Genomic DNA, 17,384 nt, shown 5'->3' on the forward strand with positions numbered 1-17,384 from the left:
ACAGAAAAATCATGTAGGTATCTAGCCTAACAAATACTGCAATATTCCATTAAAAAAGAAAAGAAAAAAGAAGTGTCGATTTTAATTGTATGGCTTGAGTTGTTTTATGCAGAAGCAGAAAGGAGCACTTCACAGGTCAGCTCTCACATTGCTGTTTTCGAGAAGGAACTGAACATGCTCTCTCGGCATGCGAGGCTGAGTAACGGACAGAAAAGTGTAAACGCCTGCTGAGCCACAACAGCACAGGAAGTCAACAGCCTGTTTAGCACAACTTCCTCTTAACCCTCCCCTCGCTGACCATCCACGCAGTGTTTACACAAGACAAGAGCAGCACTAACACATGAGCTGCTCTGTCATCCTCACCATACAGCAAGTCATAAACAACAGCATGTTATGTATAACGACACATGCTTTTATTGAACAACGAGGATCGAGTTACTTTTTGATTATTTTTTACTCTGTTCAATGAAGAAGTATTCAAAAAATAGGCTACCTATACAGGCAAACAGGTAACTTAACTGTTACATTTAAGAATATTTCTGTATAAATGAATGCATATAATAACTATATGTGTAACTTTAAGGCACTTTCCGATTCAAAAAGGTTCATTTAGAAACCTAAAACGATTACCGAGTGAAAAGCCTGACCTCTACTGACATTTGAGAGAACAGTCATTCATATTTCAACAATGTCAGAAAGTGGCGTCCAGTTGAAATCTTTGAAATAAAAACTGCTATTTTGCGCATTAAATCCATTTTTTGTTCCTTTCTTTATTGAATGTCTTAACAGTCTTATACGAAAATTAGCATGTCACCTATTATACTGTATACTGCAGAAATAGTTAAAATTAGTGTCCTATTCCAAACATGAAATGAACAGCAATAGCAAACATGAAACCGTGTGCACGAAATGAGACAATTCAGAATCAAAAGTCTACACAATTTTATTATGTAATGAAAACATTGTTTATAAATCTATTATAGTAATCAGAATTTAAGCAGTTAGATAACCTGTGCTTTTGTAGTTATAAATGTAAACAAAAGATGTGCTTTTATTAGACAGAGGATGGCATAAATGTGTAAAATTAGCACTCATTTTTTTTTTTGCTTTAAACAGTTTAAAAACATCAACCTCAAGACGATTGTAAGGCACATGGGTATAAAAAAAGTAGTTATCAGTAAAGAGATTTTGTTTGCATCATGAAATTAATAACTGGATCATAATTGGATGTATCCTTAACATGCGCTTTTTGAAAACTGCATGAATATAAAAAGGACAATTTCATAATTCATAACAGGAAAGGCTGTCTGCGTGCAAATAAAGCATTTTCTTTGTGTGCTCAAACTTTTAACACAATGAAGAGAAATGTAAACTGCAGAAGATAATTGAGACCCATGTCAGCTACGATTGGGCTGCATAACCCTGAAAATAAATTATGGCATATTCATATCTCCACTTCTACAGGAATTGCTTTGAAATGTTCTAGAACCCAATAAGAGTTCATGTACATAATGGAAGCCACTTAAAAAATTCATAAAAAAGACAAATCAGTCTTAATACTTTCTTGTTGTAAACATGTAAATACTCAAATAATAAGTCACTCTTGGAGTTTTTGTATAATAACAAGGCATGTTGGCAGTAAACATGTCACATCAAAAGCATTTAAAAAATAATTCTGCATTAATTCATTTGTAAACAGTCTTCCGGTTAGAAACTCTTCCAATACTGGGACTGCAAGACGTCACATCCAATGAAATACTGTTGCATGTGAGCAGCACAAGAAGTCTTGTTTGCATATACGGTACACAGCACAGCTGGATTACACTATACCGATCTGTTTTGGTTCCAACAACACTCGTTTTCTTTTAATTTAGCAGCTCCAAGTAGGTAATGGGCACTTTTCCCTTCTGAGTCCCACGTTCCCCCATCAGCCAATCAGAGTCCATGCCTGGAACACTGCTCACCATGATCACCTGAAAGAAAAAGGACATGCTATGCCACTAGGAATTCAAACCAAGAAAGTATTATTCAAAATCAGCGACACACAAGTGGGCCGCCTACCTCATCGGCCAATAAGGAGAGCTCGTTGCTGCCCGCGGCGTCGTAATCGTACAGCACTCGCGCTTTACGGCTCCCGCTGAAGTTTTGCAGCTCGGTGAAACCTGAAGACACATTGCCTGCGGTGGAAGGAAGAGGGCCTGACAGTGGCAGGATGGGTACGGAGACACTGGCCCCCCCGCTGGCCGTCGACTGGTTGTTGTTGGAAGAGAAAGCCGAAGGGAAGCTGGAGGGGGAAAAAAATTCCAGATGGGTTAAATAATCATTTAAATTATTCTTAAACAGAAAAAAATATACTGATTATGTCTTACTTTCCAAACTGCTTTTGGAGGTCCACCATGTACTGGTAACACTGGGCGTAATATGTCATCTGAGCCTCCACAAAGTCATTTAGACAGCGGAGATGATGGGCCTGGGGAAGAAAGAAGGTTGGGAGAGAGATGATATTGGGTTTTTCCAGTAAAACTGAGGGCTTGTGAGATGTGGACTGGCAGGCGGCCCCAGTGAGCGGCAGTTTTTCAGATGAGAGCTCACATGTGTACTGCTGATTCCTTCCAGAAGAAGCCTGGTGATTTCTGCCTGTCTGTCAAACTCACTCTGTGTCATCTTCAGATCCTGCTCGGCCTGAAAAGGAGTGAGAGAAATAGTCGAGGAATTTTTTACTGATTCAGCTTAAAGTCGGCATGAAACGGAAGTTGCGATAGTCTTTTCTTCCCTATTGTGACGTATTTCCAAGTGAAACGGCTTCTCGAACAAGGAAAAATGTAGGGCGGCAATTGATATTGAGTATATGAATATGCATTTTTTTTTTTTATACCTGGATGACATTCTGCTTCTGCTGAGATTATGAAGTGATTACAATATGAGGCAATAAGTGAATTTAGATGCAGTATTGCCCAGTGTTGTTAACTAAAACTGTTAAAAATTGTTTTTGGTAATTGTAATAAAGCTGATATTAAATAAAATAAAATATGAATATTAGTTTAAAACGTAAAACATTTCAACAAAACAACTGAAATAAATAAGTTGAAGTACTAAAATGACTGAAACGGAAATGGTAAATAAATAAATATGACAAAAGCACATAAAATTATCTTAAAATGAAATGATCTTAAAAGTAAAATAATAGTATGGGCATTATAATGATCAAAGTAAATAATAATAATAGTTTAGAAAAAACAAATCAATAGAGATATCAGATAAACTAGTCACCAGAAAGCAAGTTTCATGCAAGATCCTTTGAGTGGACCTTGAATCTGCTTTTTGTGTTCAGTTTGCAAGCTAACTAGCCTGCTAGCTTAGCCTCCTAGCTTAACACAAAGTTATTTTTTAAGAAACTGTTTTGATTAGCCATCAGGCATGAGGAATCTCGCATAACACCAGAAACATAAAATGTTTGAAATTACAGGCAAAGAAAAAGCCGTGTGAACACAGGCAATACTGCCTAACTAATCCGCAATTTCCAGTTTTTCACCGAAGAGAGAAACTCATCACGACACAGATTGCAGTTTTCACGTTAGCGCCAAAGATTCACAGATGATCCAAAATGGCAGAACATTCTCCTTACCTTTGTCACTTCCTCTGCCCACATCTGCACAGCATTTGAAAACAGCAATAATATATTTAGAGATAAAACTGAGGATTAACACTTAAACATCTACAGAGTGACTACAGCCACAACATTAGCAGCTAGCATCACTGAAGAAAATTTAGCATGGTAACTTCAAGTTTCTACCAAAATACCAGTTACTATAGTCGTTGTGACTAAAACAAATGTGATTTCTTTCAAACAGACACTTTCAGAGTCATTTTTATTTTTTATTTTGATTACAGTGATGCTATTACCAAGTTAACCGTTTTATTGTGCTAACAAGAATCATAATATGGTATTTTGTCAAAAACTATGGTAAGCATGATCACAAATCACTGCTTGTTGCAGGGAACATGATCTATTTGCAGCAATTGACTAAGAATTACTTGCTCACTTCACTGTATCGACGCAAACTAAACACTTCCCATTTTGGAAGAGGGCAGCTGTTTGTTTGGGTACTAATGTGTGTATGTGGGTGTATATATATATATGTGTGTAGGCTGAGTGCTGGACATGAGGACACAATCTTGAAGCACTTCTTTACTTCTCTTGTGAAACTGGGGCCAAGGGCACAGAACAGTTTTGAAATGTCATCACGATGTTGAGCAAACATGGATATCCTCTTTCCAAACTCTATATGCACAAAAAAAAGGAACCTGGAAACACACACACTGCTAATATCCGGGACAAAAGAGCTTAATCAACAACTTAAAGAGGAACTAGCATGTCTTAAAGGTGGCTCTTCTAAAGCAGAGTGGAACTTGGCACTGGAGAGAAACACACGTAGACCAACCTTCAGCCACTTTACATGGAGAAAATTCACCATGAAGGAGAAATTGGCAACATAGCCAGCGTCCCCTGGTGGAGGGGTAGATCCGAGAGGCTTTCGTGTGCCGACACAAAAACAAGAGACAGTACAGAGCCGCGTTTAGGAAAGATGGCAAGTGCCATCTCTGATTACTAGTTTCTGGGCTGTAGCTTATATTTCTAAAGAATTTCAGTAGGCAATTCTGTGACATTACATCATATTTAAGGGGAAAATGCCATTTGAACTCGTGTAGAAGCAATAATAACTCACCAGAGCTCTGGCATCAGCCATTTTGGCTTTCTTTAGCTTGGTCTTTGCGGCATCAAGGTCCAGTCTTTTGTTCTGAAGCAGTTTACGCTCTTTCTGTAAAGAAGCAGAAGAGTTTGTTTTGTTAAAGTTGCCATTAAATGATGCACGGATAAATAATTTATGGGTAACACTTTACAATAAGGTTCATTAGTTAACTACATTAGTTAACGTTAACTAATAATGAACTGCACTTATACAGCATTTATTCATCTTTGTTAATGTTAATTTCGACATTTACTAATACTTTATTAAAATCTTGTTAACATGAGTTAATGCACTGTGAACTAACATGAACAAACAATGAACAGCTTTATTCATATTAACTAACATTAACAAAGATTCATAAATACTGTAACAAATGTATTGTTCATGTTAGTTAATACATTAAATAATGTTTAATAAATGAACCTTATTGTAAAGTGTTACCAATTTATGTATTGCGAACACTGCAATATTCCATTTTAAAAAAAAGGAATTTTGCACCGTTAAAAACTCTCTGACATTCTTTAAGCTAGACCTGTTATATCTGTGTTTTTTTTATCATTTCATTTCAATGGTAAAAAAAAAAAAAAAACACAAATTAAACCCAATTGAGAAATATCATTAACTTCTATTTTCATATAGAAAAATGTATCAGTTTATCCATGTGATGCAAAGCAGATTTTTTCATGATCCTTCAAATTATGCTGATTTGCAGCTCAATAAACATTTATTATTATTATCAATGTTGAAAACAGTTGTGCTGCTTAATATTTTGATGGAAAAATCATCAGATTTTTTTTTTACTTTTGATCGGAGGTGTATATAGCTATGTTTCTAAATAATATCCACCTTATTTTTCAACACAGAAGTAAGCTATTTTCTGTGAATGTAGGAGACTTCCAATTCATTAGCCGCTATTGGGAAATAAGAATAAAAAAGTGCAGTAAATGGCAAACAAATTGTGCTACAGACCAGTGTGTTTATAATAATAATTATATAATAATTAATTATTTATAATAATAATTACAACAATACATTAAAATAACACTGTAAGAAATAACCGTTTGCAATATCAAGCAGAATAACAAAAATAACCGAAGCTGATTAGGCCGGACACATTCAATTTACAAATGGCCTCGGCCGCACTTACGTGAAAAATAAAGTGGGTATGTTTCAGAAATCAGTATTTGAGTTATTAGGGTTGCCTGATCTTACCAATATAGTCTTGAAGTCTCCTTCTAAAAAGTTGCGGAAAGGCGTGAGGAAATTGATGGCAGAGCTCTGAATGAACTCTCGCTCCGCTCCTCCGATCTGCTTCTCCGTCTCTCCACACTTAATCAGAGCATTTCCTGTAGACAAAAACGGACCAACTGCACATTATACTAATTCAATATCATCAAGATGATTTTAAAATTAGATTTTAATGTCTAGAGACCATTCTCAACTAGGCTAGCTAACAGTCTACTAGTGTTTTAGTAGGTGTTTACATTCAAGCAAGAAGAAATGGGGTACTGTCAATGGACTACTATTATTGAATGAGGTACTATGGGTACTAGGCTATGGGTTATCCACTATGCTGCCTGTGTGTTTGGTGCTTACCGTAGGCTGTTCCAGGCCCAGATTCATTCCCGGAGTCGATCATGGATTGCCCCAGAAGCTCATGGTTGTTCATCCGTGTTGGGGCCTTCTTGTCTAGTTTTTCATAGAAGAATTCTTCTATTCTGACATCTGAAAATGCAGGTAGTACGAATAACATTCAAAACCTATGTTACATATTAACTCTATACTATTGATCAATGCCACATAAATGTAATATTATATTCATTATACATATATATATAGACTAATTAATTTAAATATTTACGAGTAAAAAGGGTAAACATGTAAAAGGGTACTGTATTTACTGTTAAAAATGGTAAACTGTTACCTTATGGAGCTAGTTCTACTTGATCATATATAGAATGTTGGTAACCAGACCCCAACCCCAATGGACCCCACTGATTCCGTAGTATTTTTATTACTACTATGGAAGTCATTGGGGCCATCAACTGTTTAATTACCGACATTCTTCCAAATATCTTCTTTTGTGCTCAGCAGAATAAAGAAATTCATACAGGTTTGGAACAACTTGAGAGTGAGTAAATGATGACAGGATTTTCCTTTTTGGGTGAACTATCCCTTTAACTAATGTGGACCTTATTGTAATGTGTTACCATTTGTTCCCCTTCTTTCCAGACATGACTAATAACAATAATAATTATATTTAAAAAGTAAAAATAATTAAAAGAATTCACAAACAATTAAATACTACAGCACCATGGTTGCATCCTTAAAAAGCAATCTCTAAATACAAAAAAGAAGAGTAAAGGAATGTGATTTTCTAGATGTGATTGAGTAGACAGGTGTGCGTGCTAGATCTGTGTTTTGATCAGCTGTTTGTTCCCTCCTGCTGTGCGAGTGTTTTTCTGTCCTGCTGATATTTGAAAGTAGTGTGGCACCACCATAGTGAGGCTCTAACAGCTGCTGTAGTTTTAGTTACAGACTTTCTGACATTTCTGTGAGATTTGAACACGAGGAAAGAATAAATGTGGATGGGTTCCAGAGAAGAGGAACCTTCTAAGAGAAATATAATTAAATTGTACATGTAAAGGTCGAAACATATTACAAACACTAGTACTGGTAGTAGGTCCTCGAAATCTTTCCATGGGGTAAAATAATTAACCGCTGATTAGATGAAGATGTCAAAGCTAATGAATCATCTAATCACTGAAAGGATCTTACTTGGGTTTGGCTGCAGTAACACTTCTGTCTGCTTCAAAATCTTCTCTGTCCATTGTTTAGTGCATTCAGCTCTGGTGAGGAGATTCTCCAAATGTGCATCCAACTCTGTCTTCTCAGCCTGGCCAAATTTTTCTTCTGTGAACTGTATGTGAAGACAGCAGGCATTACAAGTTAGATTACAAAGTTAGCAGTAGCTATATAAAAATAATAATACTGCCACAAATATATTAAACAAGGTAAATTAAAGCAAATTTAAAGTGTTATCACATGTAATACCTTCTAATGTTCAACATTTTGATGTAGTTACACACACACACACACACACAACAATATATCTAAATACATCAAATGTGTGTGTGTGTCTGTCTATCTATCTATCTATAAAGTATACTTAAAATATACCTTTAAACACTAAAAAGTGAACACTTAGCCTACAACATTATAGCCCAGGCCTACTTCTAGTACATTGATAGTATTTTTTTTAAAGAATACTTAAAAATGTACTTGAACTTTACTTAAGTATAGGCTACTTATTAAAAAAATCTTAAAGTATTCTTATTTTTTGGTAAAGGCACCCAAAAAAAAAAGCCTAACGTTATGCTCAAACTAATGTATAAAACAAACTTAACCGCAGTTTTCACATCATAGTAGTTGCTAGTAAGTTAAGTCGACATAGGCAGTGTTTTGAGGCATCATTGACGTGTATTTTTTTTCAGCATCATCAGCACATATGACCATCTCTATGATGATGGATAAAAATACTCTCTGGCTAGACAGCTCAGTAGGTTTTAAGACACAACCTTTGTGTGTTTTTGTGCTGAGCTCTGCCGGATTAAACTCTAACGTTACTTTAGCCCGTTAGCGTTAGCCTCACAAACTGAATCTGGACTAAACTTAAAAAAGTCAGTGTGTATTTTGACCATATGACAAAGTACGCATGTCTAATCGGCACTACATAGCCTTTAATGTTTCTTTTGGCATAAAATCAAGAAATAATGACATTTCACTGCTAAATCGATTAACAAAACCGATTAGAGCACGAGAGAGAAAGAGAGGCCCTGAATAAGAGAGGAAGAGAAAGAAAGATACAGAACTACAACATTGGAAATCTCTTAGAGCGCATTAACGTCCAAAATGCCAGTGTTTAGGATAAAAGTGTTGAAATAAAAACTAAATAAAAACTTTACGCATCTTTACAGCGAATCTGAATCTTCACTTACTTGCACCGCCCGACTGAATAAAGTACCAGCGTCCGCTGCCAGTCTTTTCACGTTAAAATCCATCTTTAACTTTTCAATATAAAACTATTTATTAAAAGAGTCCGTACGTCAGGATTGTGTAAATAAACGTGTTGACATCAATGTTAGCCTTTATTACACCGGCCGGGTTTTTTTGTGTGAAAGTATGACTGAAGCAACAGCCGGAGAAGAGGAAGATCCACCCACGGATCTGATTACTGCGAGCACAGAATCGGACCTGGACCTCGAGAAGTGTCCGGTACAACCGAACGGGTCCAATTGTGGGCACCTTCATAATTATACACTCCGAAACGCTTTCGGGACTTCAAACAGAAGCATTTTCAGCAACATATTATGTAGCAGGGATCGTGATATTTTGTTGCAAGGCCCAGCCTCAGCCTGCTATATGAGTCAGGCTTGTTGCTTTAGGTTTGGAGGAAGTTTTGAGTCTTAGGTGTTTTCACATGATGTGAATGTGTCATGCTGTGCTTTTTACTATTTCAGTTAGCTAAACTTTAATCAGGTTGTGTGTGTAACTGTATGGTATTTATGTGTGCATAGCGCCCTCTGCGGGTCAAAAAAAGTTTAATCCAAGAGAATAGTGTTGTCTGTCTGTCTGTCTGTCTGTCTGTCTGTCTGTCTGTCTGTCTGTCTGTCTGTCTGTCTGTCTATCTATCTATCTATCTATCTATCTATCTATCTGTCTGTCTGTCTGTCTGTCTGTCTGTCTTTCTGGTGAAAAATGAGAGGCTATAATGTGCTAGTACTTGGTCTTTGTTAATTTTTCAGTGTGAATAGAAAAATTCATCTGTGGAATAATGTTCTGTCATTGCATATAGTTATCACCACTAGATGGCAGCATCAGTAGTGTTCTGGAATCTATGGGTTCTGTCCTATGTTCTGCCATAGACAGTAGGCTATAAGAAGGTTCTGCTCACCTGCCTGTTATAAGAATTTAATAGCAGATAAGAAATGGGTACATCAAGGAGGGTATTGACTTTTGGCATACTTCAAATATAATAAATCACGTCATATTAAATTTCAACTTTATTTATAGATGTTAATATTGAACCCAACATGTGTTGTTTAAATGGGTGTTTCTGAACTTTTATTATATAGGCCTATATTGATAAATATCTAGATATATAATTGTATTTTACTGGGGCTTGTTATCACACATGAAGGTACATTTTAACTGAACGGTTTTGTTCTCAGGACAAAGGACATTTTTCATCAAATTCAGGTCAGGCAAGCTATCACATAATTAATTTTTAAATGTTATTATTATTAGGCTAGCCAACTATTATTTGATAATTTATTAATTAGGCCTATTACAACAATATTAATTCAATAACTGTTCGTCAAAACAATTATTTTATATTTTATAAACTATATTTAGCTGTTTCATGAATTTTGCTACACAACTTTAATTGCAGGTTCTATTATTATAGTGTGAACAGGGACACAATGCCTCACTATTTATTTTTCCTGCTAATATGTTCAGTACCTTTTTTGTAGCCAAGACTTTCAAAATTAAACGTCTTATTTCTTCCTTGAAATAAACCTACTTTCTTCTCACTGCAACATCCGCGCTTGTAACCGTAGTAACTAATATGCATTGTAGCCCAGCCCCCTGCACACTACGTCACTTGACTGACAGGTAGATGCGGCGCTGTTTTCATCATGCTTGATAGTGAGACGCGCGCGCACTGATTCTTCCAGAGAGAACCGGAGAGCATCTTATCCTCGTCACCTTTTCTGATCTCTCACGTGCAAGTGTTTGTTTTCAGAAACCGAGAGAAATGAGCGCAGTATAATTTCGAACGAGAGGCTAATTAAATCGAAATTTTAATATTACTGATAATTAGCCTATTATTATGTTGCCCTCGTACAGGAGCGATTGATTTTACTCTCCTTGCCAGAGTTAAAGAAGCATCTGCCAAAAAAAAAAAAAAAACATTAATTTGGGAAATGGGCAGCACAGCAATGGATTCTAAGAAAGATGAGAAGAAAACTTCTAGAAAAAGAAGATCGCTTCGGATACACATGCCTGTAAGTTCATATCTGACGATAATGATTTTCTTCTTCCACAGATTCAAAGCCAAAAGTTGTGGACATGGACTGGAACATGATACAGATACAGACACATAGCTACAAATTTAATTCACATTTTCTCTGAAATGAGCTGCAAATAGATTAGACTTTTCAGAAGCTATTTCAAAAGGCAAGATAGTGTTTTTGTCTTGTGTTTACTGAATATATTCCTATTTAAACCGTCTGTGTGTCAAATCTGTCATATGTCATATCCCACTAAAAAGGTATTGAGATTTTATTTACATTTATTAAATAAAGTCCTAGGCATTTATTTATTTATTAATTAATTATTATTATTGCCACAGTCCCAAATATCTACTTTTACAGAAAAGTCGTAGGCCTACATGATGTCTTCCATATGGTTTTATGATAAGTGATGTTTTACTAAGAAATATGTCTCATATATTCATATAATTCTAAATTGTATTTTTGGTTTATATTAATTATTTTGAAATAACCATATATATATATATATATATATATATATAGACAGTATTTTAGTAGTCTGTTTTCATATTATTATTGTTATTAAGACAGATGCATGGCGGTCTCTGAGATGGCTAAACGTATACATTTCTGGTTCTCAGGATAATTAATGTCAGGCTATCTGTTCAAAATAGCACTACTCATTATATTCAAATGAAATCAACCACCTATTCACATAAAGAGCAATGAACATGTTTTGACCAGGTTGACCATATTTCAATTGGCCTCCAGTTGAACATGGAGCCATCAACTCTAATGGCTTAAAGAACCACAGATGACAATCAGTTAATGTGCGGTTTTCCTGAACAAATGCACGGAGGCTTTTTATGAATGAATGATCAGTGCTGATTCTGTATAAACAGATGACAGATGTGAAATTTTACACTACGTCAGAGTTCCATCTTATTATTTAGCAAATAAAAGAATAGCACAGCACAAGAAGTAAGTGTAATTATTAGATTAAAAAGAAATCCCTGCACAATGATCAGTGTTTTGGTTCAGTCAGCTCAAGCTGTGATGAAACGTCTGTGTGTTTCAGTGCTGGAGCCACTCAGTAATCACCTGCTAATTAGCTGTTTAGTGTCATTATCAGATCAGTGTAATTTCTGAGTAATCCATATAAACAATATTTATCAGTAGGGAACACAGGGTCTGTTATCGCTGCATAATTTGTTGCATCGTGGCATTTTTGGCAGTTTCCTGACATTGTAACAGGTATATGTGAAATATGTGCCATGGTTTCCTCTGCAGACGTAAACAATCTTGAACCATGTGATGTAGAGACAAACTCTTTTAAAATGTTCCCTGAATGCTGATAAACCTCTTTATAGTGACTTGATGGGCATGAATGCAGGTTTTAATGTTTTATGAATCTTGTATTGGAGGATTAATATGAAAATCAGGGCTGAGACTGTACTTATTATTACTCATAAAATGTCCAATATCAACTCTGGAATATTGACATAAGACATATATGGTCATTCAAGTTTGAATTGGTGAACTATTAGGCTATATTTAACCATATTTACTGCTCTTAATAAATGTTGGTAAATAAATGACTGACCTAAAGGTCACAAAGCCTGCATTGTTACACATACTTTTGGATGTAATCAACCCGGATAAACCCGCATGCACCTTTGTGTACATAAGAAATAGGTTCAGTGATTTCCCTACATTTTGAATAAACACAAAAACAGACGTGTATCTTTTTGATTGCTGTTTATATTTGCTTTTTCAGTGGACGCTTAATGTTTTGAATGTGGAAATCTTATTTCAATTATGACAACTCTCTGAATAGTTTTAACATGTTATTGAATATGGCGATGTATTTGGTCTTGATGAACTAGATATGCTTGATATGTTGATTATTGCTGATGCTGCAGAGCAATATGGACTTGCTACTGCTAATAGATACTAGTGATGATGTTCGATTATTAAAGGAACATGCTGACTTTTTGGGACTTTAGCTTATTCACCGTATCCCCCAGAGTTAGATAAGTCCATACATACCCTTTTCATCTCCGTGCGTGCCGTAACTCTGTCTGACGCACCCACCGCTAGCCTAGCTTAGCACAAAGACTGGAGGTAAACGGCTCCAGCTAGCATACTGCTCCGCAGTCACTCACTCCGAAAAGCAAATCACTCCGCCCAAATAGCAGTGCTTCACCTTCTGAGACTAGTTTCCAGTATGTATACGGTTAGAAGATGGCTGTGTCTCATGTGACCTTGTTATTTGTACACGCTGTAACTATACAAAGCACAACATGTAAATAGGAAAATGTTCGTGTTATTTTGTCACTTATTGGGAGCAGTATGCTATCTGGAGTCTTTGTGCTAAGCTAGGCTAGCTGTGGGTGCGTCGGACAGAGTTACGGCACACACCGAGATGAAAAGGGTATGTATGACTTATCTAACTCCGCTGCGCGTCGGACGGTTCACGCCTCGCCGTCGTCCATTAATACCTGACAAAGGACAGCTCGTCGGGCATTAACCCTTACATATATACACACAGATGACATTGAAGTATATCATAAATTCTTGTCAATATATTCCACAGTACACTTTGTTTCAAAAACAATAGAAGTAATTATGAAAATTCCTAAGTGGGTCAAAAAAGCCCTCATACGTTCTAATTGGATTTAATATAAATGACATAAACATACATAACATGCAATCAAGTGCCTGAAAACATTGCATTCCGTTTGCCCCTAAATATATTATTAAGCATATTATTTCAGTAATAAAGCTCCCTTTAAAGGTTTGCTAAAATATACTTCTTTTTCGGGGTTCCCATGTTTTTGATGTCTTCTGAGACCATTTGTGTCCTGTGGTTGAGTTATGATTTTTTTTTGCTGCGCCTTTTGACCTTTGCAGGGCCCCATATCTCGCTCTTCTGAACTTCAAAAAAGAAGTGTTCTCCGGGAAAAGTCAAGTCTCAAATATTATACTTTAATTGATCTGTACACAATCTGCTGTCAGTTCTGCATCACAAGCGCTTGCATTTTGAGCATTTCTAGATTCACAAATGCTGTTAGAGTTTGTCATTTGTGACTCATGCAGTGAGATGCTGAATGATTACCTTGGATTTGCCTGATGCATTTTTTATTTATTTATATCATTTTAAAATGGTTTGCAGACCCCCATCAGACTGAAGCTCTCCCTTAGTCAATGCCTGCGCTGTATTTTTCTCTGTTTATCCATACACAAACAGACTGAGTTGCAAGCCAGCCTTGTTACCTTCCTGTATTTAAGTGTATTTAGGTATAAACACACACATCGCCAGACCTGCCCCGCTGACCTCCGTGTTACTGAGGGGAGGTGCTGTATCATATCAGTGAGTTATGACTGTCCTTGCTCCTTGGAGTAACCCTGCATTCGTCTAATGGGATTTCCGAGTGCTTGCGTCTCAATACAAGAATCTGTGAATCTGAGGGGGGGGTTATTTATTTGATCACTCTCCAGTTCTTGTTTGCAGAGGTAATATATTGTCCTGATTTCTAGCATGCAAATATGGGCTTGTAATCGGGTCTTGGGCTCCAAGGATATGGAGGCGGGGTGCCTTGAGCTCCCCGTCTACAGGACAGATGGCTTTTCTACTTTGGCTGTGGTCCTTCTTTCCTAAAAGGAAACTGACTCGGATCTGTCTGTAAGAAGGACGATGCGCTTGCTTTTATTGTTGATTAGTTTGTACATTGGGAGATTAGGTATGTGTACCAGTACATTCGGCCAACTTCTTCAGAACATACTGTTGAAATCACACAATTTAATTGTTGATTGTCTAATGTTGCTTTTAATCAGCAACATGTTGGGAAACATTGTTAAGGACGTTTATTTGAATTTGAACAGAATTTTTTTCTTGGCTTTCACTCACATCAGCTGCAGAACTGCTGTCTCAGGCTTTGAAAGTCAATCCTGTTACCATGGATATGACTGACCCGTTGTGAGACAAGAGAATATTTGCATGTTGAGGAGAAACATGAGTCAATCCGTAATGATGGTTTTAATGAGGGAGACGGGAGAAGGATGTTTGAAGTGGCTATAGCCAGTTTTGACATTTTTAAAAATGTAAAGAAAAACCACACATACAAAGTAGCACCTATACTGAGAAACATAAATTATTCAAGGTGTCATTGGCTGAGGTTGACCTAAACTGTATGATTTACTTATTACATTCATTAAATGCTTAATAACTGTCATTATATTCAGCTCTGTTCCTATATTCAATGTATTTCGAACCATGAAATTAAATTGAAATGACCATATTTATTATTAGGGATGCACAGAGATTAATTTTCAGCTACACTGATACATTTTCTCATGTTATGGTATCAAAACTAAATGCTATTTTTGTCTAAAATTATCAATATTATTCAGCTTTATTTAATGGTGTTTTGCATAAAGGACATTTGTCATCTTAATGTGAAGCATGGTGTATTTGATATTACACTTATATGTAAATATTACGATAAGCCAATAATTATTTTCATGTTTTTGTCTGAATAAAAAATAAAATAAAATTAAAAACTGCATGTAAATGAGTTTAGGCATCAAAACATTATAATGTAGATTGTATTTAGGTGTTACTAAATTAGTAAATTATGTTTTGCCATTTCCACTTTTCTTTTTAGGTAATTAACCACAGAAAACACTACATCAGTAAGAAAAGTGCATTATGAAACTTTCACTAACAACAGTTGTGTGTGTGTGGGTGTGTGATTAGTTACAGTAATTTGTGTAGTGGGTAACAAGTCAGGCTAGCAAAGGGATTTTAAACCGGTAAAAATCACACTAATACTCAAATATATGGAGTGACTGCTAAACAATCGCGTCTTCTGTGTGGCTACAGTACAATAGCGGCTTGTGTAATGAGGATGAAGGTAATGCACTTCGGTGACTCTGTGGTTAGTGCAAAGCCTCTGCTGTTGTTTGAAATGTCACTGCGTTGCATTTACAGAGAATTCTGAGAATTCAATAGGCTTTATGTTACTGCCAAAGAGAGTTTAGGTACTAGGTGCAAGATTCTACATTAGCAAACGGCAGCGAAATGGACGAAGAGCTGAAGCACCTGTGTGTAAGTTTGCAAGCTGCTGTGCGCAATTTCTTCGTTTAGCTGTGCAAATGTTGTTGCTGTTGTTCTAGAGTTAGTTGAAGAAACTTATTTTAAACTTCATGCAGTTAGTTTTAAGATTTGTTCTTATAGCTGGCCTGGTAAAATGACTTGTTTCATAGAACAAACTCTTGTTGATCCCATTGGAGTTTCTTGGAAAACATTGTCCACTGCAGGGTTAAGGAATACATGATTTAATCTGTGCATTACTGTCCATTCACATAGATCGGGACAAAATTGCAGGGGCGGTCACATGAGATCATGTTACTTTAAAAACCGGTTTAAATGACAGAGACTGTGTGTAGATGTTTTCCACCACTGCTGTCATTGCATGGCGGTGATGATGTGTTCGAAACGCACAATGCTACAGTAATTGACGTTGGTTATAAAAGTCCGTGGATTTTTGAGAAGGAGGACAGTGGAGACGTTTTAGATCTGCTGTGAGTTCTTCTTCCACTTTGTTCTTGTGTTTCTGGGTGGGCATGTGAGGTTTTGCACAGGTTAGATGCATCACCCACCGAGTGTCCATCTGTCATATGTGATGTGCTTCTGTTAAACTGTCTAAACCGTTTATTCTCTTTCCTCTCGGCCTGTTATTTGTATAATTCCTTGTGATTTTTGGGTACTGCAGAGCTTAACCTTTGATCTGTTTAGTTGAAAGCCACTGTAGATCAGGGAATTGTTCATTATGTCTATTCTTATGGAGTGAATGAGAGGTGCCACAGTCATGAAAGTGATTTTTAAAGAGCTCAATCATTTTGTTTGTTTGTTCTCCGCAGGACTTGAGCTCCTTCGCCATGCCGTTCCTGGAAGGAGATGCGGAACATGTAAACAAGGACGGCGTGCTCAAGGTAACACAACCAAAACACGCACAATGTTGAGCCAACAGTAAACACAGTTTTGAAATCAATCACTGTTGTGAAAAAGGAATTTTCTGTCACTCTGATGGAATATGAGTCTACTTTAATAACCTGATTTGTAATCATATCTACTATGGTACTTTTTGACTGCACTGACCTCTCATTGGATTCACAATCCAGCAATGTACATGGAGAATTTACTGAATGCTGGTTGTGTATTTAATTGTGTAGTAGCCACACTGAAAGTTTACAGGCCCCAGAAAGTATTTGGATACCTCAATACAAATAAGAGACCTTTATTTTAAAATGATTTTCAAGCTAATATTTATGTTAAGTAAGTAATTTTTTTAATATATTTTGAAAGAAGTCGCTTGTGCTGTAAACAGTAAAATACAGTAAACATTTTTTTTTATTGTATTAATACAATTTAAAATAACTGTTTACTATTTTAATATATTTTTAAAATAATTAATTTATGTGATGCCAATGATGATTTTTTTTGTATCAGTCTTCAGAAATCATAAATATTCTGATTTGGTGCTCAAGAAACATTTGGTATTATCAATTTTTG

The 17,384-nt window shown here is 36.2% G+C and overlaps 2 protein-coding genes across 10 annotated transcripts in view; one reads left to right on the forward strand and one right to left on the reverse strand.

Annotated features, from left to right (window-relative positions):
- Positions 1-927: 927 nt before the first annotated feature.
- sh3glb1a (SH3-domain GRB2-like endophilin B1a) lies at positions 928-9,322 on the reverse strand. The gene is made up of 9 exons (XM_079602232.1): positions 8,750-9,322; positions 7,530-7,671; positions 6,348-6,476; positions 5,964-6,097; positions 4,728-4,820; positions 2,593-2,682; positions 2,370-2,470; positions 2,062-2,284; positions 928-1,973 (listed from the first exon to the last, which is right to left on the reverse strand). The coding sequence occupies exons 1-9, from the start codon at positions 8,810-8,812 to the stop codon at positions 1,866-1,868; spliced, it is 1,083 nt and encodes a 360-aa protein (XP_079458358.1). The 5' UTR covers positions 8,813-9,322; the 3' UTR covers positions 928-1,865.
- Positions 9,323-10,478: 1,156 nt separating this feature from the next.
- Positions 10,479-17,384, forward strand: part of prkag2a (protein kinase, AMP-activated, gamma 2 non-catalytic subunit a) — a gene marked incomplete at its 5' end in the record, with an annotated part of 51,478 nt that continues 44,572 nt past the window's right edge. For 3 of the 9 annotated variants that reach the window (XR_013796380.1, XM_079602377.1, XM_079602378.1), the window contains 2 exons: positions 10,499-10,819; positions 16,733-16,804. Coding sequence is in view for 8 of the 9 variants with exons in the window: in XM_079602377.1 (XP_079458503.1) it covers positions 10,739-10,819; positions 16,733-16,804 (153 nt within the window). Of the gene's footprint in view, positions 10,820-14,195; positions 14,324-15,532; positions 15,918-16,112; positions 16,394-16,732; positions 16,805-17,384 lie in introns of those variants that run through there. The other 6 variants (XM_079602385.1, XM_079602386.1, XM_079602384.1 and 3 more) reach the window with 6 other exon arrangements.

This window comes from Phoxinus phoxinus, assembly GCF_949152265.1.
Source record: "Phoxinus phoxinus genome assembly, chromosome: 24".
Lineage (NCBI taxonomy): Eukaryota > Metazoa > Chordata > Actinopteri > Cypriniformes > Leuciscidae > Phoxinus > Phoxinus phoxinus.

Excerpts from the sequence above, each read along its gene's own strand:
- sh3glb1a (XM_079602232.1), bottom strand. The coding sequence starts at position 8,812 with ATGGATTTTAACGTGAAAAGACTGGCAGCGGACGCTGGTACTTTATTC. Across the intron at positions 2,683-4,727 it reads TGGCTGATGCCAGAGCTCTG|GCCGAGCAGGATCTGAAGAT; the intron begins GTGAGTTATTAT and ends ACTCCTTTTCAG. Across the intron at positions 2,471-2,592 it reads AAGGAATCAGCAGTACACAT|GCCCATCATCTCCGCTGTCT; the intron begins GTGAGCTCTCAT and ends TTTCTTCCCCAG.